This window comes from Neovison vison, chromosome 14 (assembly GCF_020171115.1).
Source record: "Neovison vison isolate M4711 chromosome 14, ASM_NN_V1, whole genome shotgun sequence".
In the NCBI taxonomy this organism is placed as follows: Eukaryota; Metazoa; Chordata; class Mammalia; order Carnivora; family Mustelidae; genus Neogale; species Neogale vison.
Window position 1 is genome coordinate 2,359,140 of NC_058104.1, and position 24,011 is coordinate 2,383,150.

General features: G+C 51.1%; 1 protein-coding gene across 4 annotated transcripts in view; it reads left to right on the top strand.

The window, feature by feature from the left end:
- The window catches only part of SUN1 (Sad1 and UNC84 domain containing 1), a 55,417-nt gene that overhangs the window by 26,777 nt on the left and 4,629 nt on the right, over window positions 1-24,011 (top strand). For 2 of the 4 annotated variants that reach the window (XM_044233430.1, XM_044233432.1), the window contains 16 exons: window positions 568-594; window positions 706-903; window positions 6,325-6,528; window positions 7,121-7,204; window positions 7,453-7,563; window positions 8,644-8,742; window positions 9,233-9,326; window positions 10,069-10,127; window positions 10,266-10,411; window positions 10,845-11,084; window positions 13,836-13,922; window positions 15,112-15,155; window positions 16,589-16,724; window positions 17,920-18,174; window positions 18,631-18,715; window positions 21,604-21,719. In XM_044233430.1, the coding sequence (XP_044089365.1) occupies window positions 568-594; window positions 706-903; window positions 6,325-6,528; window positions 7,121-7,204; window positions 7,453-7,563; window positions 8,644-8,742; window positions 9,233-9,326; window positions 10,069-10,127; window positions 10,266-10,411; window positions 10,845-11,084; window positions 13,836-13,922; window positions 15,112-15,155; window positions 16,589-16,724; window positions 17,920-18,174; window positions 18,631-18,715; window positions 21,604-21,719 (1,985 nt within the window). The remainder of the gene's footprint in view (window positions 1-567; window positions 595-705; window positions 904-6,324; window positions 6,529-7,120; window positions 7,205-7,452; window positions 7,564-8,643; window positions 8,743-9,232; window positions 9,327-10,068; window positions 10,128-10,265; window positions 10,412-10,844; window positions 11,085-13,835; window positions 13,923-15,111; window positions 15,156-16,588; window positions 16,725-17,919; window positions 18,175-18,630; window positions 18,716-21,603; window positions 21,720-24,011) is intronic. The other 2 variants (XM_044233431.1, XM_044233433.1) reach the window with 2 other exon arrangements.

Consider the following 24,011-nt stretch of genomic DNA (forward strand, 5'->3'; position numbering starts at 1 on the left):
TATACGTGTGCGTGAGCACAGACATTTGCAGGTGTGTGTGTGCAAGTGTGTGTCTGTGTGCAGGTACGTGTGAGCACAGGTGTGTGCAGGTGCTTGTGCGTGTGCAGGTGTCTGTGTAGGTGTGTGTGAGCACAGGTGGGGCTGTGTGCAGGTGCCTGTGAACACAGGTGTGTGTGAGTGCCTGTGCAGGTGAGTTTTTTGTGAGCACAGGTGTGTGTACTTGTGCAGCAGGGGGGCAGGTGCAGGTGTGTGCCTGTGCAAGTGTGTGTGTGCAGCTAGATGTGCATGTGCTTGCCGGTATATGTAGGTGCGTGTGAGCACAGGCGTGTGTGTGTGTGGAGGTGTGTGGAGGCGATCGTTCTGGAGATGTGCTTTTATCTTGAATCAGAAGATGGTGCCTATATATACCTCAAGGAGTTTCCATTAGTTGCAGGCGTTTCAGGAAATAAGTCTTGACTGTTGCCAACATGCTGATTATTAATCATTGTACCTCTAACTTTTTGTGTATTTGGGCTCTGTTGTGATAATTGGAGGTCATAAGCAAACGTGTGTGTGTGTGTGTTTTAGGTCTTGACGACGATGGAGATCTTAAAGGTAACTATTTTAGTCCTTTTTTTCTACCCACTTTTCAAGATGGAAGTTTCTTTTTTAGGTGTCTCCAGATGGTGATAACACTGGTTTCCTCTACTTTTTTGTGAACTTTAGGTGGAAATAAAGCTGCCACTCAGGGAAACGGGGACCTGGCAGCAGAAGGCACCAGAAGCAACGGCTACACGTGCAATGACTGCCTCCTGCTGTCCGAGCGCAGGGACACTCTCACTGTGCCCTCGGCCCCCCATGGGGCGTCGCCGAGGCTGTACTCAAGGAACATGAGTCAGAAACAGGAGTCTGTCGCTTTGAAAGGTTAGAAAAAGATTTCATGTCCAAACATTTCTACTTTTTTTTTTTATAGGGCTCTTGACATCTTTACTGTTTCCTATCATTGCTTGAACTCAAAATCAGTCTGATAAAAAAAATTTTTTTTTTTTTTAAGATTTTATTTCATTTGAGCGAGAGAGAGAGAGTGCACAAGCAGGCAGGGTGGCAGGCAGAGGGAGAGAGAGAAGCAGGCTCCCTGTCAAGCAAGGAGCCCTATGTGGGACACCATCGCAGGACCCCGGGATCATGACCTGAGCTGAAGGCAGCCACTCAACTGACTGAGCCACCCAGGCGTCCCTGTCTGATAAAAATTTTAAAAATATACCAAAAATGAACTTTGTTCCTATTTATCTATCCTCTTTGAATTTAAATTTTTTTGTTCATAGTTTTGTGCCTGGAGTGTCTGAAATTCTGTGAATTTGAGCTTCGGGTGAGCAGAGGCAGACTCTCCTTCAGGGAATCCTGGTGGCAGTGTGTGGCCACTTTGTTTTCCCACAGGGTCGTGGATGCTCCCGTGAGTGGGAGAACAGCTTGGTCGCGGGTCATGCCCATGACATGAGGAGCATGTGGTCTCTGTGGTTACATAAGAGTCTGTGAGCTCAGGGTTCCTCAGGAGTATATAGTGCTATCGTGGGGAGTCCTCATGGGCCTGTGGCCTGTGTGCCCGTGGGCACACTAGCCGCGGTGGGCTTCAAGGCCTGGCTGCACTTGCTTGAACAGAGAGGCCCTCGGAAGTGGCAGATCCCTGTCCAGGTTCTGTTGCTCGGCCAAGACATACCTGCTGGCTTGGGCACTCACACCTGTCCATGACTCCCTGTCTTGTGATCATGGAAAAGCCAGGGAGCCCTGGTTGCCTTGTCTTCAGCACCCCTCTCCCCCCGTCTGTTTAAGCCGGTCTGCTTGGTCAGGCTCAAGGGCATAGTCAGGTGGGCAGGGATCCAAAAGGGCGGACATGCCGTCTGTCACTGTGTTCCTGGCTGTGTCCTCCACGTGAGGGCATTCAGTGTTTTTCACATGACTGTTTCAACGTCATGCAGGACGGTAACAGGACTAAAAGTTATTTCCATCTTAGTGTCTCATCCTTGTGGCTCGGTTTTCTGGTTCTTCTCCTTTGGGTTATTGACACTGTTGGCATTAATAGATCAAAACAGGGAGGCAGGAAGGGGAGGGGGCAGAGTTGGTCTGAGGAATTCGTTCCTTGCACCTTCTGGATTGTGGCGGCCAGCATCGCGGAGCCCTCTCCGGCTTTCTCTGGCCAGCGCCCCAGCCCTGCAGTCCTATTGCTCTCCGTATCTTCTCTACTGGCACACTGGGCTTTAGCTGGCTTAAGAAGCTCACTGGTAAGTGATGGGGCTGGAACCTGGAGCCAGATGTCAGGCCTCCAGGATGCTCTTCCTGAGGCGCTGTGCCACCTCCTGAGGGCTAACCATCTGGGTGGAGCCCAGGAGCCAGGCCCGGCACCCAACTGTACTGTATGCCGCTGTCAAACATACTGTGTGTCTGGCTTTATGGAGGCTGTGTTTTGAAGCATGCTGTCACCAAGAGGAAGATAGTAAAAGCATGTTCCACCAACCGTAACCTCATGCGATATCTGCTGAAGTGAGCATGTGTAGAGATACTCCCTGCTTTCCTGCAGCCTCTTGCTCGCATCTGGTAGAGGTCACCTCTGTTTGCCAACAGCCAGCTGTCTTCATCCTGAGGCTGTGGGTGGGTGTTGATGGTCTGAGCTCAGCTCAGATGCAGTGGGCCAGATGTGGTTTTGGGAGTAGTCTCTGGACATCTCTTGTACTTTTTTGCTTGAATTGGTCTTGATTTTTTTTTTTTAAGATTTTATTTTTTTAATTTATTTGACAGAGAAAGAGGGCAAAAGAGGGAACACAGGCAGGTGGGGGGCGTGAGAGAGAAGCAGGGTTCCTACCGAGCAGGGAGCCCAACGTGAGGCTCGATCCCAGGACCCTGGGATCATGATCTGAGCGGAAGGCAGATGCTTAACAACTGAGCCACCCAGGCACCCCCTGTTTTGAATGTTCTTGGGAAAACAAGCTATATTTTTATCTACTTTGGGCCTCTGTGCTTATCCCCTTCCTTGCTGTTTTAAATTATAATAATGATTACAATCAGCACTAATTTAAAAACCTCTGTTCCTAATTATTTGGGTAAAGCGTTTATCAAAGACCATTTGGAAATCCCAGACATGCGCAAGAAAGAAATTTAAAGTCGCCTGTAACCTACCATCCAGAGGGGAGGCTGGGTCCAGCCAGCTTTCCCCTATTGCCTGTGGAGACCGTACTGCATGAATTGTCACGTTACTGCAGTTACTGAAAATGCATACAAGTCTTCTCGAGCATGAATTAATACCCGACACATTTTCTGTCTTCGTTTTTGTTTTTACTTATTGTTCTGGTTGTATAGTCTTGGAATGGTACAGATAGAAGAGTTCCTTCCCCTTGTCCTTCCTCCATCCCTGTCTGGTCTCCCTTCTAGAGGGAACTGGAGCTAAGACTAGGAGATCACGGCGAATTTTTCTGCTTCTTAAAATGACGTAAAATGCACCTAACATAAAATTAGCTGTTAAGCATCTTAAAGTATATGATTCACTGGCATTTTTAGTACATTCACAATGTGCGACTACCCCTCCGTTTTGCTCTTGTGCACTTACAGAAATATGTCATATATTCTATAATGTCATATTCTACATGCTAGCGTGGTGTGGATGTGACTTTGCAGCTTCGTATTCTGTGCCTGTTCAGGTGGACTTTTTTTTTTTTTTTTAAGATTTTATTTATTTATTTGTCAGAGAGAGAGGGAGAGAGAGCGAGCACAGGCAGACAGAGAGGCAGGCAGAGGCAGAGGGAGAAGCAGGCTCCCCGCCGAGCAAGGAGCCCGATGCGGGACTCGATCCCAGGACGCCGGGACCATGACCTGAGCCGAAGGCAGCTGCCCAACCAACTGAGCCACCCAAAGAAAAAAAAACTTTTTTTTTTTTTAAGATTTTATTTATTTATTTGACAGAGATCACAAGTAGGCAGAGAGGCAGGCGGAGAGAGGGGGGAAGCTTGGCAGGGAGCCTGATGCGAGGCTCTATCCCAGGACTTGAAATCATGACCTGAGCTGAAGGCAGAGCCTTAACCCCTGAGCCACCCAGGCGCCCTGGGTGGACTTGATTCTTTCCGATGCTTACCTAACACTGCCTTTATGGTTATATCAGTGTATTTAATCAGTGTCTGTCTATAAGGACATTCACGTTCTTTCTGTTTGTATGTCGTTAAGGATTTTATTTATTTGAGAGAGTGAGCAAGCATGCTGATGAGCGAGTACATGTGCATGAGCGGGGGTGGGGGGCACAAAGAGTGAATGAGTCTCGGACAGACTCTGCGCTGAGCTCAGAGCCTGACACAGGGGCTCAGGCTCATGACCCTGAGATCATGACCTGAGCTGAAGTCAAGAGTTGAATGCTTCACCAGCTGAGCTACCCAGGCACCCCTCTGAATGCTTCTGGAAACAGTTTTCCCCCTGGGTGTGTCCCTAGTGTATATGTATTTGTGTATGTGGGCAAACCCTTCCCTAGGGTAGACAGACTGGAGAGAGAACGGCTGCGTTCGTGCTCATGGACCCACTTGAGCCGAATGGTTTGAGTCCTCAGCCTTTCGAGGTTCGGGTGAAATGCAGCCGTGATAGGATGTGAATTTCTGGTGCCCATCCAGAAGGCTTTTTAAAAGACTTGGAAGTCTTTCCTTGGGACATCCAGCAGTGCTCTACAGGAGAGCTCCTGCGAAGCATGGAAAGCTGGACCCTCGGGGCCTTCCCAGTCCTCATAGGGAGGCACCCAGGAAATGAGAAATGGAAAAAACAGCCCTCTGTGTCCTCTTTTTTGCCTGTGGCAGATCTGAACTTAAACCTTCCGTTGGCTATAGCTTTAGAAAGGAGAGAGGCCACAGCTTTGACATGATTTTTTTTTTTTTTTTTTTTTGGACGAAAAATTGTCATTCATCTTGGTGGCTTAGAGCCCACATGTGGCTCATGGACCAGCCTCAGGCTTTGGAATAATCGGAACTCGTGCCCATCTCCTTTGGGCGTACGGAGGAGCCCAGTGTTCCCATCCCACCGGTCGCAGCTGCAGCCGGAGCCGGCGGGCTGCCTGGACATGGCTGTGGGCTTGGGGAGGCGGCTGCGCATGCGCTCTTCCTGTGCCAGGCAGCCCCGAAGGCCCCGCTCTCCCAAAGAAACTGTAGCCAGCAGTTAAGGAATATTTAAAAAGTAGTTCTAGTCTGCACCTTCTAAGTAAAAGTCACTGCGGGGGACAGAGAAGTTCTTGTGCGATTCCATTTTAAGTGGACTCCTGCTGGCTTCCCAGAAGCCGGAGCCGGGTGCTCTCACCCTTCGGCAGCGTGAACATCCTCACCGTGTGCTCCGCTGGTTCTTTGTGTGCTTGTGCTGCCCATATTTTGTCGGCTCCTAGGGTAAGAGATGGACTTGCAGTGTGTGTGATTACCAGCCGGGTGGACCGCAGGTCACCTCTTCATAAGCGTTTCCTGTGTTCGCGGCGCATCGCCGGTGGGCGACAGTTTCGGTGCTGCTGGCGGGGTCGACTTGCCGCCGTTCCACGGGCATTTCGGTGTGGTGCTCTGATCGCCGGTGGCTACCAAGTAGGCGATTTGAAAAAGGAAACATGAAAAAACTCATTTCTTTAAAATCTCTCCACCTCTACTTCACTGGTCCCAGCTGGCTACACGCCAGACGTCCTGACCTCACGCAGGGCTTCCCAAACCAGGAGAGGATGGGGACGGGTCTCAGAAGTGCTTCTGGGTCTACACTTGATGGAATAAAAACTTCTAGCAGCTGTAACTTGTAGACTCTCACCTTACCCATTTTAGGGTAACAGAGGAAAAGTTGTCAGGGATTCTGTGGTGTCTTCTGAAGCCGCAGGCACTAAAGACAGGTAGCAGAGGACAGTGGGTCCCGTGATGGCCCTGCTCCTCGCAGAGGCTTATGCAGCTGGTTGCAGATAAATGCTCTAGCAGACGTCGCTGAATCTGCTGGACAAGTCTGGGGGTCCTTTCCTGTCAGGTGACAGTGGACAGTGGGTGGGTGGTGAGCAGGTATCTAGGCTTTGGAGTGTGTGTGAGCAGGATTGGGGTGCAGTCACCTCACGCAGGTTCTTCCATGCAGACTCGCCTGTGACCAAGACATGGCGTGCGGCTCTCAGTGTGGGGCTGCTGTGCAGTTCGGCCTCCGTCAGGAGGTGACATGTATCCTTATGGCTCCTCCCAGGTTGTCATCTCTGATGAACGTGTGAAAAGTTGGTTCTGTTTTGCCCAAAGTGAATGATTTGGCTATCTCACTTTTCAGGGGGAGGAAGTGTTGACTTTTTGGGAAGAAATAACTGTGTTCACGGTTTTTCAATAGGCGGTGCGCCTTTCCACACGGATAGGATTTTGTGGCTGGCCAAGAACACTTCGTCATCCTTGTCATCATTCTTAGTCCAGCTTTTTCGAGTGGTTTTAATGAAGCTCAATTATGAATCAGAAAATTACAAATACAAATTGAAAAGTTACGAATCAAAAGAACGTGAATCAAAAAGCTATAAATCAAAAAGCCATGAATCAAAAGGTATTTCAATCATTTTTTTCCTCTTTTTTCCACCTACTAATGCTTTCAAGGTGGAAAAAACACTCCTTTCCCAGCGTGGTGCTTCCTCCACGTCTCTCCTCTCATGCTCTTTTGCGATGTTCTCGTGACGCTTTGCTGGGGTCTTCCTGTGAGGAGCTGATGGAGGTTTCTATGCTCTTGTACTGGTTCCACTTTCTGAAAGGGGAATGGTATTTCAGCACTTTTAAAATCATTTTTTAAAAACTAAACGTACTCAAGTTTTGATTCTTATGACCTCTTTAAAGCAGAAACCATTTATTATGAGTGGTATTTAGAATGTAGTTGTAGGCAGCCATTCCTAAGCGGGCCTGTCTCAGTGTTGCATTGGCTGTGGGGCCTTGTTCGGCCGGGTGGGGCTTGAAGCTCCCTCCGCCTGCAGCCTGGCCTGCCACCTGCACCCTGCACCGCCCCACCATGCCTCACCTATGCACGGGAGCCGGCGGCCGTCAGCCTGGCACGCGCCTTCTCGGACCATGTGGCCCTGTCGGCGCCCGGGATGCGTCAGTAACCCACCTGGACAAGGGTCTCTGAGCCTGTTTTGCGTGTGTTGCAGCTCATTCCAGTCACTGTGGGACAGTGCATGTAGGAGGGCTTCTCAGAGAGGACGGCCACCTCAGTGTGACAGGGGAGTCCTTGTGTAAGTATGGCTTCACGGTGCGGGGGCTCCCACAGGGGGCGGTGTGGGGCTGCCGACGCGGACCGGGCACCCCCTCGCTCGTGCACACTTGTAGGGGCCAGGAGCCTCCAGATTGCATTTGCTTAGATTGTTCTCTTTTTGTGTGTAATTTCCTAATTTTCTCAAACTGACATTGTTGTGCACAGTTCCGATGGACCAGGTTTGCATCGTAATCTGTCAAATTAACTGCTTGTCACCACCACCCGCAGGTGATGACTGTAAGAGGAAGGAACTCCTTGAGACGCACACAGCTGTCCGCTTGCAGTCCTCGAGTCCTAAAAGGGTAGCAGGGGCCATTTGGCACATCTTTTCTTATGCAGGTTGTCATTTGCACCTTTTTATTTTGTTTTTATCATATTCTTCACAAATGCTGTAGCTCCTTCTTTGTATTGGCCTGTCAGGTGCTTGTAATACTGATTTGAGCTTAAAATACAGAAGGTGTCTTTCTTGAAAAGCTTTTTTGTAAATGTATTTAGTAAAAGTTACATGTATGTCAAGTAGCTTGCTTTGAGGTGAATCAGAGGCCAAGAAAGGCTGGTTGCCCTCCCATGGGGCAGTTGGTCTGACAAGAAGCTGCTTGTCCCTTGCCTGGTTGCGGGGACACACGGCATCACTCCGGTGACTGCTGTGTCCTGAGCCTTGCCAGACAGAGGTGTCCACCTGAAGTTAGAGGTTTTCCAATTTATACCTGTAAGCTTCGTGCCAAAGGGCACCTTTTTTAGACAGTTTTTTTTTTTTTTAAGTTGAGCTTCAAAAATAATGGTCTCTTAACTGCTAATAAAATAAAACGATAGATTAAAAGAATCCCTTTAAACCATGTTTCTTTTCACATCAAATATAGTGTCAGGAGTCAGCACACACATTCTTAGAGGAGTGTATGACTTCCAGCAGTTACTCTTAAAAAACTGAACCAAAATGGGTTTCATAAGCAGTTTTCTGCCTTCTGTAATGTGTGACATGTGACAAAGTTTACTGTCTTATTAGGCCATCCAGTGGTGCTACCATTTGTAATCCCCAGATACTTTTTTCCTGAAAAAGTTAGACTTTAGAATGGTCTGGGAGCAGTGAGCCCTCTAGCTATCAGCTGGAGCTAACTGCTGGTGTCTGCGGGGTTTTCTCTGCACGTTGTGTCGGCACCAACTGTGAACATGTGGGCAGGGGAGGGGGCACGGGGGATGCTCCCAGGGCATCTGTGTTTCTGTGGGAAGAGGTGACCAGCCAGCCATTCCGTATGTAGCACCACTTCCTAAGTGAACTTCAGTCTTGCTTGGACTTGCTTGTTTTTTTTCCCTGAGAAGAGACTGTGAACTGATTTGAGAGAATTTTGGTAAAATGCATACGAGAGTAGGTTTTCTGGTGTGTGTTGAGCGTGCCCCTCTTGCACACGTTATCTGTCACAGGTCACCTGCTGGTGCAGACGCTGCGAAGGATCGGCGGCTGGGGATGGTCTGTGTCGAAGACACTGTTGTCGGTCCTCTGGTTGGCTGTGGTGGCTCCAGGTGGTTATTTTGGCTTTCTCTGTCAGCACTCTCGGCAAGTCTTTGGCCGTTAGGCATCTACAGTTAATGATTGATGTAGCCAAATGGAAGGTTCATTTGAGGGTCCCGTGTTTTGCTCCTTGGTCTAACACATGTCATTGCCTTAGACGTGCTAACATACATGCTCTGGGTGCATGAGCGCTCGTCGTTTCCCTGCTGTGTTGGGTCCTGTGGACGTCCAGCTGCTCTGCTGAACTGGCATGGAGAATGCATGGGTGTGGGGTTTCCTCGTTTGTAGCTCGTCCTGTGTGCTGCTCAGTGTTGCCGTGTTTGAGCGTGCGGACACTCCCCCTCGGGACGCGCCATCCCTAACTTCGTCTTCACGTACTTACACCGTATTTGTTAGCGGATGTCCTTGTGCTTCTTGCTTGACCTGCACGAAAACAATCCATTTAGGAGTTTGATTTTCCAAAGAGCATGTCTTTACAATGTTCAGTGTTTTCTCTTTCAGGGAAGGCAGCCTCTGGAATATTCTGGTGGCTAGGGATTGGATGGTACCAGTTTGTTACTTTGATTTCCTGGCTGAATGTGTTTCTTCTTACAAGGTAAGGAAACCAATATCATATCAACTTGGTGTTTTTAAGAGTTGACTTTGTGCTCATTGCAGGATATAATTTGATTTGTTGTTCTTTTAAAATAATGATTTGGTTCATGTTTACATTGTTTTTATTGTTTGGTATATTAACGTCCTGTCTTTTTTATATCACTTTATATTTTACAAAGTGTTTTCGTGTTTTTATGTAATTTTTCAAACTATGACTGTAAGAAACGAAAGGCGGTTGTTATTCTTAAAATCCCAGTGGATAGGAGTTATGGGCTTTGTCGTGGATTATGCAGATCGGGAGAGGGTCTGGCTCCCACATCCCTAGCCCCGGGTGAGTAACTATAGTGGGCCAGTAGCCAAGGTCCTTCAGTGCCCAGCACAATGCCGTACAAATCACTAATTAGTGAGTGTGTATGGTTGTTACTGTGGGCCAGGACACTGTTTCATAGATCGGTCCCTGCAGGTGTATACAGACCTTGTAGATAACACCAGAACTGCGTTTCTAGGGCACCTGGCCGGCTCAATCAGAGGAACGTGAGGCCCTTGATCTTGGGGCCTGAGTTCGAGTCCCATGTTGGGTATGGAGCCTACTTTAAAAAAAAAAAACAATTGTAACTGCATTTCTAATACTGTAGACTTTCATTTTAAGATAAGGGCAAGGTTATTTTGTGTAAAATTACCCAGAGATAAAATAGAATGGTGACTCTTTTATATCCAAGTTAAGTTTTTCTTTTTGTTCCTAGGTGCCTTCGAAATATCTGCAAGTTTTTAATCTTGCTCATTCCATTATTACTTTTACTAGGTAAGTAAACTTTGACTTAGCTCTGTGATGAGTATCTGCACACGAAGACGTCAGTGAGGGGAGAACTTAGCATTTCAGTGCATGCGTCACAGAGCCTTGTCCGTACACACGCATATGGTTGGCCCCTGTCCCCTTCAGGTGCAGGTCTGTCCCTGTATGGCCAGGGGGACCTCCTCTCAGGCCTGCCTGTATTCAACTGGACGCGCGCGTACGGAGCCTGGTGGGTGGGCAGCCCCGAAAGCACGTTCACACCAGATGCGTCTCACCTGCACCGGCCGCTGGAGGTAACCACACAGAAGCCCTCTTCTGCGGCGTTCCCCCTCTGTGTTCTGCAGAGAGCAGGCGCCCTGGTTCAGAAAGTGTTGTTAAATGTCAAATCAGCAAGTTTTATAGCTCCGTAAGTGTTCTGAGGTAGTCCAAGTAATGCATAGGTAAATAATCTCATTTAGTTAATATTAACTTAAAAAACAGTAGTATGCATTACTTTGGAAAATATAGAAAGTAAGAAGGGAAGTCAAGCCCCCATAGTCTGCCCTGTAAGGAAAATCCCTGAGAATGGGCACTGTCCTGTCCAGCCCTTTAGCGTGTCCACACTTGTTGTAGGGACGTTCCGCTGTGATCCTGTGCTCTGTGTCTGTGCCTGAAAGTGCCCTGAGGTTATTTGATGCCAGGCCCGATGTCTCCTTTTTGCTGCTGGACTTGCTCTTACTGTTGTAGGAGGGAGACCAGGCTTACCACTGGCATCGGATGAGTGAAGTGGAAAGGGAGATGACCTTGCTGTCTGGACAGTGTCGCAGCCACGACGAGAAGCTTAGAGAACTGGCTGCTGTGCTTCAGCATCTGCAGGCGCGGGTGGACCAGATGGACGGCGACACCGAGGGGACACTGTCCTTGGTTCAGCGTGTGGTAGGGCAGCACTTGAAGGAAATAGGTGCCGACAGACTGTCGGGCTCTCAGGTAATGCTGAGGGGTTCTCAGGTGTTTGCTTTCTGTTTGGGGATGAACAGGAGAGGCGCTGCTGTGACAAGTGGTCGTGCTTTTCGGCTCTTGGGAGCAGTGTGCTGAGGGCCGGGGCCTTTCCTGATGCTTCCCTGGGACTGGGAGCTGCAGCCTGTGGAACACTGGCAGAGTAGGAGATCCTGCTGGGGGCCGGGGGGCTGGGAGCAGCAGGCGTCGGGCATAGAGTCGCTGTGGGAGGCTTGCTCTCAGGAGCCACAGGTCCTAGTGCCGTCTGTGAGTTGCTCCTGACCCGCATTTTACTTTGACAAAGGATTGAACCTACTAATTCAGTGAAGTTTCCCTGTCAGCTGTGATTTGATTTGCATTTTGTGCAACACTGATTTAAAATGTTCAAATCTGTGATCAGTCTCACAGTAATGAAGTTCAGAGGAGTTGCTGTTCTGTGTGGAACCCTGAACAAAAATATCTTGTTTATTCAGTATCCTTGAGGAAAGAATTGTCAGTTTTCCCCAAAACTGGTGTTTATTTTCCCAAGTTTCAAAATGAGTATTTATTCAGTATTTAGGTACATTGGAAGGAAGTCTTTAAAACATGTGTTGACTGTTGCGCAAACAGCCTGCTTCTCCCTGTGTCTTGTCTCAGAGCGCCTCCCCCTAAGTTGTCCTCAGCACAGTAGAGGAGGAACTGCCGATTCCCCCCCGCCCCCGGTGCAGTCTGTCTGCGGCCCGGGGACTCCCAGGCCTCCCCAAGGTCATGCACAAAGCTGGGTCCTGCCGTGCTCTTGAGCAGGCCTGTCTCTCCTCCTTGGAACCTTCAGCTAGACTTGGCTCCAGGCCAAGCATCCCCAGGCGGGGTATCCCCTGACAGTAACCTTTTAGGTTACTATCTTTTCACCTGTGATGGTGAATGAATGGCCCTTGTCTTGACTCTGGTCTGGCCCAAGGCGCATCAGTACTTATCACTGTAATGTGCTGATAGCACGGACTGGAGGGAACAGGGCATGCTGGCACCTTCTCCGCATGGCCCCAGTGGCCATACGTGGAGTTCCCACAACTGCTCAAGGTGCACTTGGCATCCTGCATTGATTCCTCGGTCTTTGCTGCTTTTCAGCTTCTTGACCCTCAAACTGAGATGATTTCGGTCAAATCCAGTTGACACAGTTGTGATCAGCCTGTTCTTACTTGTTGTTTGACAGCTTTGTTACATGGAAAGGGTGAACGGAACTTAGCTGGTTTTTTGCAGACAAGTTGGACGAGTAGGAAGGGTTGAAGCTCGTCCATATCAAGGGAGATGCTGTTTGGGAAAAAAAAAATAGCTGGACTGTTGTAGGTGGCCGATCATGAAATCTGTCCCTGTGGGCGGGACGTTTCCTAGGTGAGTGTAGAGTCACAGCAGGAAACGTGTTGATCTTAAGGAGGGTTTCTCAGGTGAGGCATTTTGAAATAATTGTCCCCACCACAGGGATGATATGGCTGTGAAATCCTAATTCTCTCTTGAGTTGTGGTGATTTCTTGCTCCTGTAGAGAAAAGAGATGACGGTTCAGAAAAACAACCGAGCATCAGTTGTGTTGTGTTCTGTGAACTCTCAAATCTTACGCAGTCTGGGCTCACTTTAGAACTGGGTTCTGAATTAGATTAGTTGAGTACAGCTTGAGCGTCGTCTTCTCACCCCGTTCCCCGGTATGTTCCTGTGCGCAGGGGCCCCTGTGACGCTAATCCTGTCTCAGGGGCGTCCCTCGATCCCAGGCTGGCTTCTGAAGCGGCCTGCGCTCAGCTCACACTTGCGCTCGGTCCTCTGGTCCTTCCCCACCCGCTCCTGGCATGTGTTTGTGCCCTGCATCTGCACCGTGCCGTTGAGCACGCCACCAGCTGCCTGGGCACTGGGAGCCTCGTTTCCCAGCTGCACTGGTGGACGCCGAGAGAGTGGACCCCCTCATCGTGGTGCAGAGTTCGGTGGCGGGCAGCAACGGTGAGGAAGCTCACGGCGGCATTCGTGGCCACCCTTTCTGCGTGTCAGCAACCTGGGTTTGTCTGTCTAGCTAGCCTTCATCCCTGTGCTCTGGTTTATCTCGTTTTTAATTTGTTTTTATGTAAGCCTCTATAAATTCGTTGTGGTTCTAATTTGGAATAGATGGGGTCTGATTAATAAGCATGACCTCCAGTAATGAAAGATTCAAATTACTTTCTGTTTCTGTGTCTTCTGGCCTGGGTTTCAGTCTCTTCAGGGCACTCGAAGCCCGTCCCTGCCTTCTGAGCAGATGGTTGGCAGTGACTTCTCCAGGGACGGTATCTGACAATCCGCACGTACCTCTCCCTTCTAAGAACTGCTGAATAAGTTGGCTGGGCATAGGTTAAGCAAACCATAGTTTTTTAGCAATTCCCTCGCTTCCCTGATAGGCTTGTTGCTCTCTTGTTTCACGAGCTAGAGGAGTAGCTTGTGTGTTCAGTGCTAAGAAAGTCCCTTGAGGCACGTAGGAAACTGTGCTGCGGGGTGGTGCTCTGGTCAGGTCCTTCCTAGAGCCTTGTCTTGTGTCGCACACTGTGTGTGAGCTCGGAGAGCGGGTCGGTGTGTCTGCCCCCCTCACGTGGGGGGGCTGTCCACATGGCATGTGCGCGCTCAGGTGAGGGGTAGATGTGCGGACACTGAGGGGCCCCCCTGAGGACGCCAGGCCAGGCTGTGACCAGGCGGTCTCGTGTTTGGGGTTCTGTGTGGAAGCAGCGTAACTCCCACTTGTGTTCCTTTCCAAGAGTGACGCTGTGACTGTCCGCCAAGAGCAAGAGTTGCGCCTCTCCAACCTAGAAGACCTTCTTGGAAAGCTGACGGAGAAATCTGAGGTATGCGCCTCGACCTTCCCTCTGCGAGAGGGCACCTGCATCCGTCTGTGTGCTCGCACTCCTCAGTCGCGAGGAGAAAGCTTTCTCAGTGTTGCCTCCGCCCTGGGAGCTCATTATACGATTTGCACAAGGGTGTCTTTTTCATGGACTCCAAGAGAAAGGCATCTTTTCCAGGGGGCCTGAGCCCCTTTTTCTCCTTGAGGTCACGCAGCCTCCTGCAGAGAGACTTTGTATAGCAAGAACCTTAGATAGTGTTAATTTTCTATTGGAAAAGCTATTATTGTCAGATATTGGTGGGGGCCTGGGGGGTGGCTGGGATGTTTGCACTGATCTGAGCCACAGGGACAGTGGCACGCTCTGGCATGTTGGATTCAGGGCTGACATGGAGCAGCGTGGGGGTGTTGGGGCAGCTGTCCTGTTTCTGCACGTGGAACCAGGTGAGTCCCAGTCACCCGCTGACAGCAGGATCTGTGATATCAATGGGGAGGGGAAGGCTGGAGAAGGAAGCCAGAGGCCAGGAGCGTAGTCCTTGCTTTGTTTTGTGCTGGGGGAGTCTGACCTTGTTCAGCTGGAGTTTGAATGGACACGGCTTCCCCACGTGGTGTGGTGGTGTCAGCCCCCATCTATGAATAGACCCTGTTCCTGAGTCCTCTCTCCATGTTTGACTCTGTCACAGTCTGGTCCTTCCCCTTTCAAAAATGACTTCCCAGAGGTGCCAACGATGTTTTCTGTGGCCTGGGTACTGGTTGCAGGAGCTGCTGTTTTGAATGTCCATCAAGGTGTTTCGTGTGATTTCTGTGCCTCTCTGAATGTTTCTTGTATGTCTTCTTAGGGTTTATTTTGAGGGGTGCCTGGCTGGCTCAGTTGGAAGAGCATGTGATTCTTGACCTTGGGGTCGTGGGTTCAAGCCCCGTGGTGGGTATAGAGATTACTTAAAAAAGCAAAAAAAAAAAAAAAAAAAAAGAATGGTATAATCCTTAAGAAAACAACCAAAAAACCCCACATTTATTTTGAAAAAGTGAAAATCCCTTGCCTTCCAACCAGCAGGCAGGTCTGGGCTTTGAACTAAAGGGGGAAAAAGTCACGGGTAAAAACATGTAGTTCCATATAGAAATAATGTTAAGTGTGTGATTTATGAAATGTTGGTATATAGCTCCTATTTAAACAGGTCTTTCTCCTACTTTTTTAGGCCATCCAGAAGGAACTAGAACAGACCAAGCTGAGAACAGCTAGGTAGGCTACTTTCAGATGAGTTAATACTGGTCTCGTGTTTGTGTGAACAAAGCAGACGTCCCTGAGGGAGCGCTTTGTGCACCGTGCGTTCTGGGCTTTCTGGTGGACGTGCTCCCAGCTGTGTCTTTCTGGGTGGCCCTTGGTGCCATCTGAGGACCAAGAGCCTTACTGCCAGGGTGCTCTCAGAGCCAGGCCAGGACCCCGGTGCGGGCAGGCATCTGCATCTGGGCGTGGTGTCACGGCAGCTGTTCAGGCATGTGTGTGGCTCTGTGCGCCCCGACCTATGTTTTTGGCAATCTGAGTGATCCTCCTATCCCTGATTGTTTCCTGGGGGTGTGGTACATGGGCTGCTTTTGTCTATCCCCCTGAAATCTCCTGGAAGTGTGGCCTTGCCCTTTTCCTTGATTCACTCACTGCACCTTTCCCCACACCTCTCATTTTATTGACATGGACTCTCTGCACCCCTACCATGTGTGTCTAGATAGGACACCTGTCCCCTCCTGTTGCTCTAGGGTTTCCTGTTGCTCTAGGGTTTCCTGCATCTCTGCTCAGACCATACATGAGCTTTAACTAACCATCCCATCTCTGGCTCCTGTGTGTGTTAGAGACCCTATGTCACTGCACGTCCCATGTATCCTTCCTGAGGGATAGATTTGAGTGTTAATACATTTTACTCCCTTCCAGACCCTTTACTGCCATAAAAAGGTGTGTTGGTATGCTGACACACAGATCCTAAAAGGTTTATCCTGAAGTCTGCTTTTTTGAGGAATGAATTATTGGTGTCTCACCAACTACACTGACTTAATAAAAAAATATAATACTGCAATATATTGCGTTATAATGTATAATTCCTATATAAATTGGAATTATTAAACTCTGAAGCCATACATTTTTTTTTTAAAGATTTTATTTATTTATTTGACAGAGAGAAATCACAAGTAGATGGAGAGGCAGGCAGAGAGAGAGAGAGGGAAGCAGGCTCCCTGCTGAGCAGAGAGCCCGATGCGGGACTCGATCCCAGGACCCTGAGATCATGACCCGAGCCGAAGGCAGCGGCTTAACCCACTGAGCCACCCAGGCGCCCCTGAAGCCATACATTTTTAATTCAGTTATCTGTTCTATTAGCTTGAAAATTTCATATTCAACTTTATGGTGATCATTGATAAATATTGTCTCATTTCTGCGGGTGCGTGACTGGACACGAATGGGGTGCGTGGACACGCTGCGTGCACTGGTGGGGCGGGGTCTCTGTGGGCTCTGACTCGAAGCTGATGGTTGGTGTCCACGTTAAGGTGGGACAGGTGGAGGCGGGTGTAGTCTCGACTGGTCTGGGGTGGCGCTGGTCCCCCCCATGAGTCTGTAGCCACGTTGACGCATGTGTGACTGCTGACAGCGGACTTCTCTCCTCCTCCCTCCTCCCATGCACTGAGCAGCGGCGCCGAGGAAGAGGAGCGCCTCCTTTCTGTGGTCACGCACCTGGAGCTGGAGCTCAGTCGGCTGAAGTCCGAACTGTCCAGTTGGCAGCATCTGAAGAGCAGCTGTGAGGAGGTCCGTAGCATCCACGGAAAGGCAAGTTGGGGAAAGTCTTCTCACAGAAAGGAAAAGAACGCTTGAAGTTTAGGTTTATTAAGTCGATTTCAACTTTCTCTAAAACCTTTTATTTTCTTACATATGAAGTGTTTAAACATCGGAGATAAAGTAGTGAATAGCTCTCCTGGGATTTCCTGTAACTCGTGAACGCTTCACTGTGCTGCTTCCCACGCTTCTTTACATGCACATGGCCACGTGCCAGCCCGGCGGGGTCACGCTGCCTCTGCCTCGTGGGGTGGCGTGTCGGGCGCATTGGGCCCACGCCGCCCATACAGAGAGAAAGTCCGGACATTCATACGTGAACAGCTGTGTGCAAGTGCAGCCATGAAGGTTCGCACGGTAGACGTCATCGTCATCGCGAGGCAGAGGCGGAATGGCGGGTTGGGAAAGAGGAATTCCGACACAGGTGGTACACTGATTTCTGCTCAGCAGAGAGCTCCTGAAGTCGCCAGGAGAGGGGACAGTGGGGCCATGGAGGAAGCATTCCCCTGACGGCGTTTGTGGGGAGGAGGAGGACAGGGCTCCCAGGCTCACCTGGCGGCGTCGTGAGTGCCCCCAGCGTTTTGGGGGTGGGCTGTCTGGGGGTGCCGAGCAGTTACAAAGATGCACACTCCTAGCCAGTAGCAGCCATACTCTCGGGGCTCCCCCAGCAGAAGTGGAAGTGCTGGCAGGCGGGGATGGGGAGGGCGTAGTGAGGTGTCTGTGGTGTGCGATGCTCTGGAGCTCTGAGGGGCCGGGCTGGGCCTCCCTGTGTTATTTCTCCCCAGCCGAGCGAGAGGGGGGTGTGGAAATGACGCGCAAGGGCGTTGTTAGCATACGCGAAGTAACACCTCAGTTGCTGGTGTGGCTGGTTCCTCGCCGGCCCAGGTTCAAAGACCAGGGGCTCCCCTGTCTCTGCACCGACCTCCGGGGCGCCCTGCGCCGAACGCCTGCTGACAAGGTGGACGGAGGCGCTCTGGCCTCAGCTCCCCGGGTGCTCTTCTGTTCCCATTGTCTGTAACCCAGCATTTCTGGAGCGCTTCTCAGACTGTGAAGGAGGAGAGTTGTCGCAGTTACAGGATGGATATTTGAGAAGCCTTGTGAGAGTTTCAAGGTGTTCAGGTGACAGAAGAGGAGTGTTGAGGATTTTGTTAGAACAGTTACTTCATGTTCTGCTTGCGTGTGGTTTTCCTAGGTAGATGCCCAGGTCCGAGAAACCATCAGACTCCTGTTCTCGGACGGGGAGCAGGGCGGGTCCCCAGACTGGCTGCTGCAGGCGCTGTCTTCTCGGTTCGTGAGCAAGGACGACCTGCAGGCTCTGTTACGGGATTTGGAGCTGCAGATCCTGAAGAACATTACGCACTACATCTCCGTGACGAAGCAGGTTCCGGATTCTGAAACTGTGGTGTCTGCTGCCAAGGAGGCGGGGGTTTCGGGAATCACGGAGGCGGTGAGTGTGTAGGAGACTGGGGTGCCGTGCGTGTTGTGCCCGAGCTGGGGCGGTGATGCCACGGGTGCTCAGTACAGCCCTGTGGCTGGGACCCAGCTGCTCGCATCCCAGAGATCCCGTCCACCTGGGCGACTGTATAGCATCTGCAGTCACAGAAACTGCCCAGGAGCGCGGTGCCGAGCTGCTGTCCCAGACCCTAGTCCTTGCTTTACTCTGGGGAACCCACAGATTCTCCCGCTGAGGATTTTTGTGGCCGTGTAAGTCCTGGGTGACAGGGCAGCCCAGTCCCACGTCCACACGAAGGCCCCTGCGGTGGGGGCACAGGACTGAACCCCCCAACCCTATTGCCCCCAAATACAATTAACTGAAAATGTGTTCTTGGAGGAAACGTCTGGCCTTCATTTTCCCATTAACGCTGAGTCTTGTCTTCCCCACGATGCCCTTGGCTCCATCCAGCAAGCACGCGTCATTGTCAACAATGCTTTAAAGCTGTATTCCCAGGATAAGACTGGCATGGTGGACTTCGCTCTGGAGTCTGGCGGTGAGTGAGCTTCTGCTTACTGACTACAGCGGTCACCTGGTGGCCAGCTGCTGCCTGCCCACTCACAAGCAGTCTGGAAGCTGATGCTGAGAAAGGGCATCATTCCAGGGACGCCCCTCGCGCTTTCCATCTAGGGAACTGTCAGCTTCTCCCGTGGACGAGCTGCTGGTGACCTGTGTGGCTCTCACATAGGTTGGCAGAAGCCCGTGTAATTCCTTGCATCAGCAGAATCCCAGGCTGGGGGCATTTGAAAACTTTTGGGTTCTTCTGGGTATATCAGAGTTTCCTGACGCAGAAGCATTGGTTGTTTGTGATCTGGCGTGAGGTCAAGTGTGATTTCTCTTTTTTTTAATTGACGTGTCAAAGTGCCATAACAGACACTAGAGCAGCAGTTCTCAGACTGTTTCCCAGAGCGCTTGGTGGCGTGAGCACATGTCCCTCCAGGTATCCAGTGAGTGGCGGGTTCATGCCTGCTGCACACGGGGACCAGCCCCGTGGGAGCCTTCCCTCCGTGGGGGCGACAAGGTGGCGGACAGAGGCTGTCTGTGATACCTCACCATGAGCAGAGCTGTGGGGGGCTGCTTGAGTTCTGCAGAGACATGAAGGGGAACGTGGCGGTCTGTTAAGTTGGGGCAAGTGGTGCAAGGCACCGGGCTTGGGCCTCTGTCCTCTGGGCCAGGTGTGTGTGAGCCACCAGAATGGTGCTGTAGGGAAGCGTTGTGGTCCACACATCTAATGTCACCTGCCCCTTTGGTGACGTTTGGGATGGTGCCCCAGGATCAAGCATGGGAGCATTTCTTTGAGGAAATGGGTGAATGTCTGTACTGCATGAGGGGTGAAGGCTCCAAGGGACACAGTTAGGGGAGGTTTTGGTATCTACCATCTGTGTCACCGAAAATTGTGGTTTTCTTAAAATATAGGACTTGTAGATCAATGGCTAGTTGAACCTGCATTTTCTCAGAGGAAGGAGGTTCTTGATGCATGGTAGCTGATGAAAGGGTCAGAGAGCCCTGTAGGGCACCTGTGACTTGGTTTACTCTCCCCTGCCAGTGTGGCAATCCGTGTGATGGCCCTGGTCAGGAACTGGTCCCTGCAGGCCCTGCGCTGGCCTGGAGCTCCGCTGTGCACGACCCCCTTGCCCTCCCAGCGTCCCCAAGTCAGGAAGGCTCTGAACTGTTGTTAGCGTATATTTTGTGGAGAATGACTTTTTTAGAATATTAAGTGATTTTAATTACACATTTTTGAAATGCAGTGATTTATGAAGAAACCATTTCAATTCAGAGACATCAAATGCTGTTTTAACCATTCAGCTGGGTCATTGTTTTCTCGGGAGCGTAGCTGATCCTGACAGACTTGTACATCCTGTAGAATTGCGGTAATTTTGATGATGCTGAACCGAAGGTTCTGTCATTACTCAGGGCATTCGTTGACTCTGTAAGTTAAAGGATTGTTTTTTATGGGGTCCATATTTAAGTATGCCAATTTTTTTTTTTTTTAATTTAAATGAGGCTAGAACCTTTAGAAAGGTAATCAAGAGGTTCAGAAGTTCAGGTCTGTTGATCAGCAAGGTCTTGATTTCTTTAAATTCCTGGTTCTGCTGGCTCACGATCAGAGGAGGAGTCGAATTGCAGCCCCACAGCTGCCTTTGTCGGGGGGCTTTGATGGGCCCCCCACCTTGGCAGTCCCCCTGCCTGGAATACAAACTTCTCAGCAGCTTTTATTTTATACTGTTTTTTCTCGAGTATTTGTTGTTGCTTCCCACAGCATCTTGTCATGGCACCAGCACCCTGTCTGCCTGATTTCCTGTTGAGGGGCCAATTGGATATATTTTTTGTTTCGTTTTTTCTTTTTAATGGAGATAGAATTTACATAAGCTAATCTTCACCCTGTTTAAGCACTGGGATTCAGTGGTTTTCAGTGTAGTCGTTCCGGAATACTTAGGTCACCCCCGATAGAGCCCTGGGCCTGTCAGGTTAGCAGATGTGGCTCCTGACCCTGGCCCCCCGGGCAGCCACTGAGGTCTGCCTGTTATCATGCTGGGGACGGTTGGCCCTCTATGACACACACCTGTCAGGGAACCACAGTGCCTATTAGAGGCGCTGCTCTTTCTTTTTTTTTTTTTTTTTTTCTTTTTAAAGGTTTTATTCATTTATTTGACAGAGATCACAAGTAGGCAGAGAGGCAGGCAGAGAGAGAGGGAGAGGGAAGCAGGCTCCCTGCTGAGCAGAGAGCCTGATGTGGGACTCGATCCCAGGACCCTGAGATCATGACCTGAGCCGAAGGCAGCAGCCCAACCCACTGAGCTACCCAGGCGCCCCTGCTCTTTCTCTAGTAAGAGGCACGGAAGCACATTCCGAGTCACCACTGCTAGAGTGGCAGACAGGCTGCTGCTTTGGGGGTGGTGCCTGTGTCCCCCGAACTTGGGAGATGTCTGTGTGAGGCTGGGCTGACCGTGAAGTCAACTGCTGTTTGTCAAAGTGGAAGCTTGAGAATGTTCAGCCGTTGCAGCGAATCCCTGCTGGGTGGTCCCTGCAGGGGGTAGACCCCTGCCCGAGTGTCAGGGGCCGGGGTTGGGGGTTGCTGAGGCGGCTCTGGGTTGGGGGCCAGGAGTCAGTGGCCGGGAGTCAGGGGTTAGGGCCTGGGGGTCAGGGGTCAACGCAGACGCTGAGGCGGCTCTGGGTCATTGGCTGGGGGTTGGGGATCAGCACAGACACTGAGGTGGCTTTGGGTTGGGGGTTGGGGGTCAGGGGTTGGCGCACACGCTGAAGCAGCTCTGGGTCAGGGGCTGGGGGTCGGGGGTTGGCGCAGATGCTGAGGTGGCTCTAGGTTGGGGGCTGGGGGTCGGGGGTGGACGCAGACACTGAGGCTGCTCTGAACCTTGTTTTAAGGTGGGAGCATCCTGAGCACACGCTGCTCTGAGACATACGAGACCAAGACTGCGCTCATCAGCCTCTTTGGGATCCCGCTCTGGTATTTCTCACAGTCCCCACGCGTCGTGATCCAGGTTAGTCCTGATTTGGCTGCCCCTCCCTCGTGTCGCGGGGGTAGCCAGGAGCCACTCTGTGGCCACCTGTGAGTGTGGCATGGCGTGTGTCCCTGCAGGGGGCTGCTGGCCCGATGGTTTAGCTCTGGGGGTCCGCACACCCATGGGAGCCCTCGGTGCCCTGGCTTTGGCTATGCCTAGCACCCTTGTCCCTCTGGTGCATACCTGCAGCGCGGCCCGGCCCCGCTGATGGCCGCAGGGGTCCCTGCTGAGACAGGTTGTGCTTCCCTGCTTGTTGAAGGGGCAGAGCGGGTGGAGACCCCTCCCTTGTACCACTGTGTGTGGCACCTGGCTCACACCAGCTGGCGAGGCTGCCCATGCTCCCTCGGGGCCTCCAGGGCCACCCATGGGCTGCACGGCTGCTGCACAAGGCTCGTGTCACACAGTCAGTTACAGAGGCTGGGGAGGAAGGACTTATATCGTCACATGTGCACGTTTGTTTCCTAAAGTGCTGCCTTGTATGACTGTTCTGAAGAAGATTCAAACAATTCCTCTCGTGTGAAATATCCCCACGGTGGTTGTCCTTTTCTTTGAAAACAAGAGTTTACTAATTCATCTGACCATGCGGTATCAGTTAACTGAAAATTTCGATGCCCTGGTGCTGTCGTCCTCCTCTGGTCCTTGGGAACCCAGCTGTGATGGGTGTGCATGGGCGGCCTCCCTGTGGGCGTGAGCACTGGCCAGGAAGTACCATCGCTCCCCCGGCTCCAATTTGCAGCCGCTCACGGGACCCCCGCAGGCAGGCATCACCTCGGCGGCCTCAGACAGTGTGGAGGGCTTGATGTTCTGGCGTCCCCACGATGCCACACGGACCCCGCGGCATTGTGTCTGTGAGGCGACTGCATCCGGCGGTCTCCAGGAGCTGGCATTCAGATGTTAGCCATGTGAGCGAGGGAATGCATTGTCAGGAGAACTCCTAAAGGAACCGGAATGGGGAGGGTTGAAGAGGAGGAACCATTATCTGGAATGAGATTGGAGGAATAGGTGATTGGCTTCTTAGAAGTAAAGAATTTTTGTAGGATCTGGGAACAGCAGACACAGCATCGCCGTGACTGAGCGCTGGTGGGGGTGTCCGAAACTGCTCCCCAGCCCTCCTGGGGCTCAGGCCCAATCCTTTTTGTAGAGGGCACAGCCGGGGCTCACTGAATGGTGCCACTCCCTGGGAACCCATGCGAAGCCCAGTCTCCACGGTACTGGGGAAACTGTTCCCAGGGAGGGGACTCCTGGAGGCACTTTGCTGTCAACAACGCCCAGAGGGGTGCCCAGGGGACCTGCAGTGTCCCTGCAGCGCCATATGGGGACAGAGCATAACCTTGGAGGGCCCAGATCGTTTTCACAGGGCAGACAGAAAGGCTGCATGGTGAGAACAAAGGATCCACCAAGAATGACTCCAAGTGTAAGCATCTGGTGGAGGGATCACCACGCGCCTGCCCCTTCCCTGCCTGTTCTGCATTGGGAGCGCACACGCGCACGTGGCGTGCTCTGGTCGGCACCGCACACTCAGCTTGCGCGGCAATAGGCATGGTGGCTCCTCTCAGGCTGTTAAAGGTCCTCTCCCAACAAAATATCCCCACGCCTGTCATTTTGGTTTTTTTTTGTTTATTTATTTGAGAGAGAGAGCATGACGGGGGAAGGTCAGAGGGAGAAGCAGGCTCCCCGCAGAGCAGGGAGCCCTACGCGGGATTCAGTCCCAGGACTCTGGGATGGTGACCTGAGCTGAAGGCAGATGCTTAACCGACTGAGCCGCACAGGGGCCCACGCCTGTGATTTTTTGTTTTTGCCAGTGTATCCTAGGGATAGCAGGGGACTGCGGGTCAGAGGGTCACTGGGTGAGGAGCTCTGCTGGCTATTCCCAAATGATGCTCCTTAAGAGGGGGTATGTTGTGTGTACTGACCAGCAGTTAGCATGCAGGGTTCCACGGCTCCCGGTGTTACTGTTGATCTTTTTGGTGAGAAAGGACGATACCTGTGGCTTAAGTGTGTATTTCTCTTGTTACTCTGTAGGTGGAGCACCTTTTCCTATGTTTGAGGACCATGTAGATTTACTTTTTTAAAACCATGCTTGCCTCGCCCAGTTTTGTTGAAGGTGCTGGCTGACGTAAATGTTGGGAGGCTCACTCCCATACTGGAGACGGCCCCCCTCTGCACAAGCCTTTCCCCAGTTTGTCGTTTCATTTTGTTTATCGTGGTTTTTTTACTTTGCAAAAAGTCTTCCGTGTTATTATTGTTTTCGTGTTTCTGTATTTCAAGTTT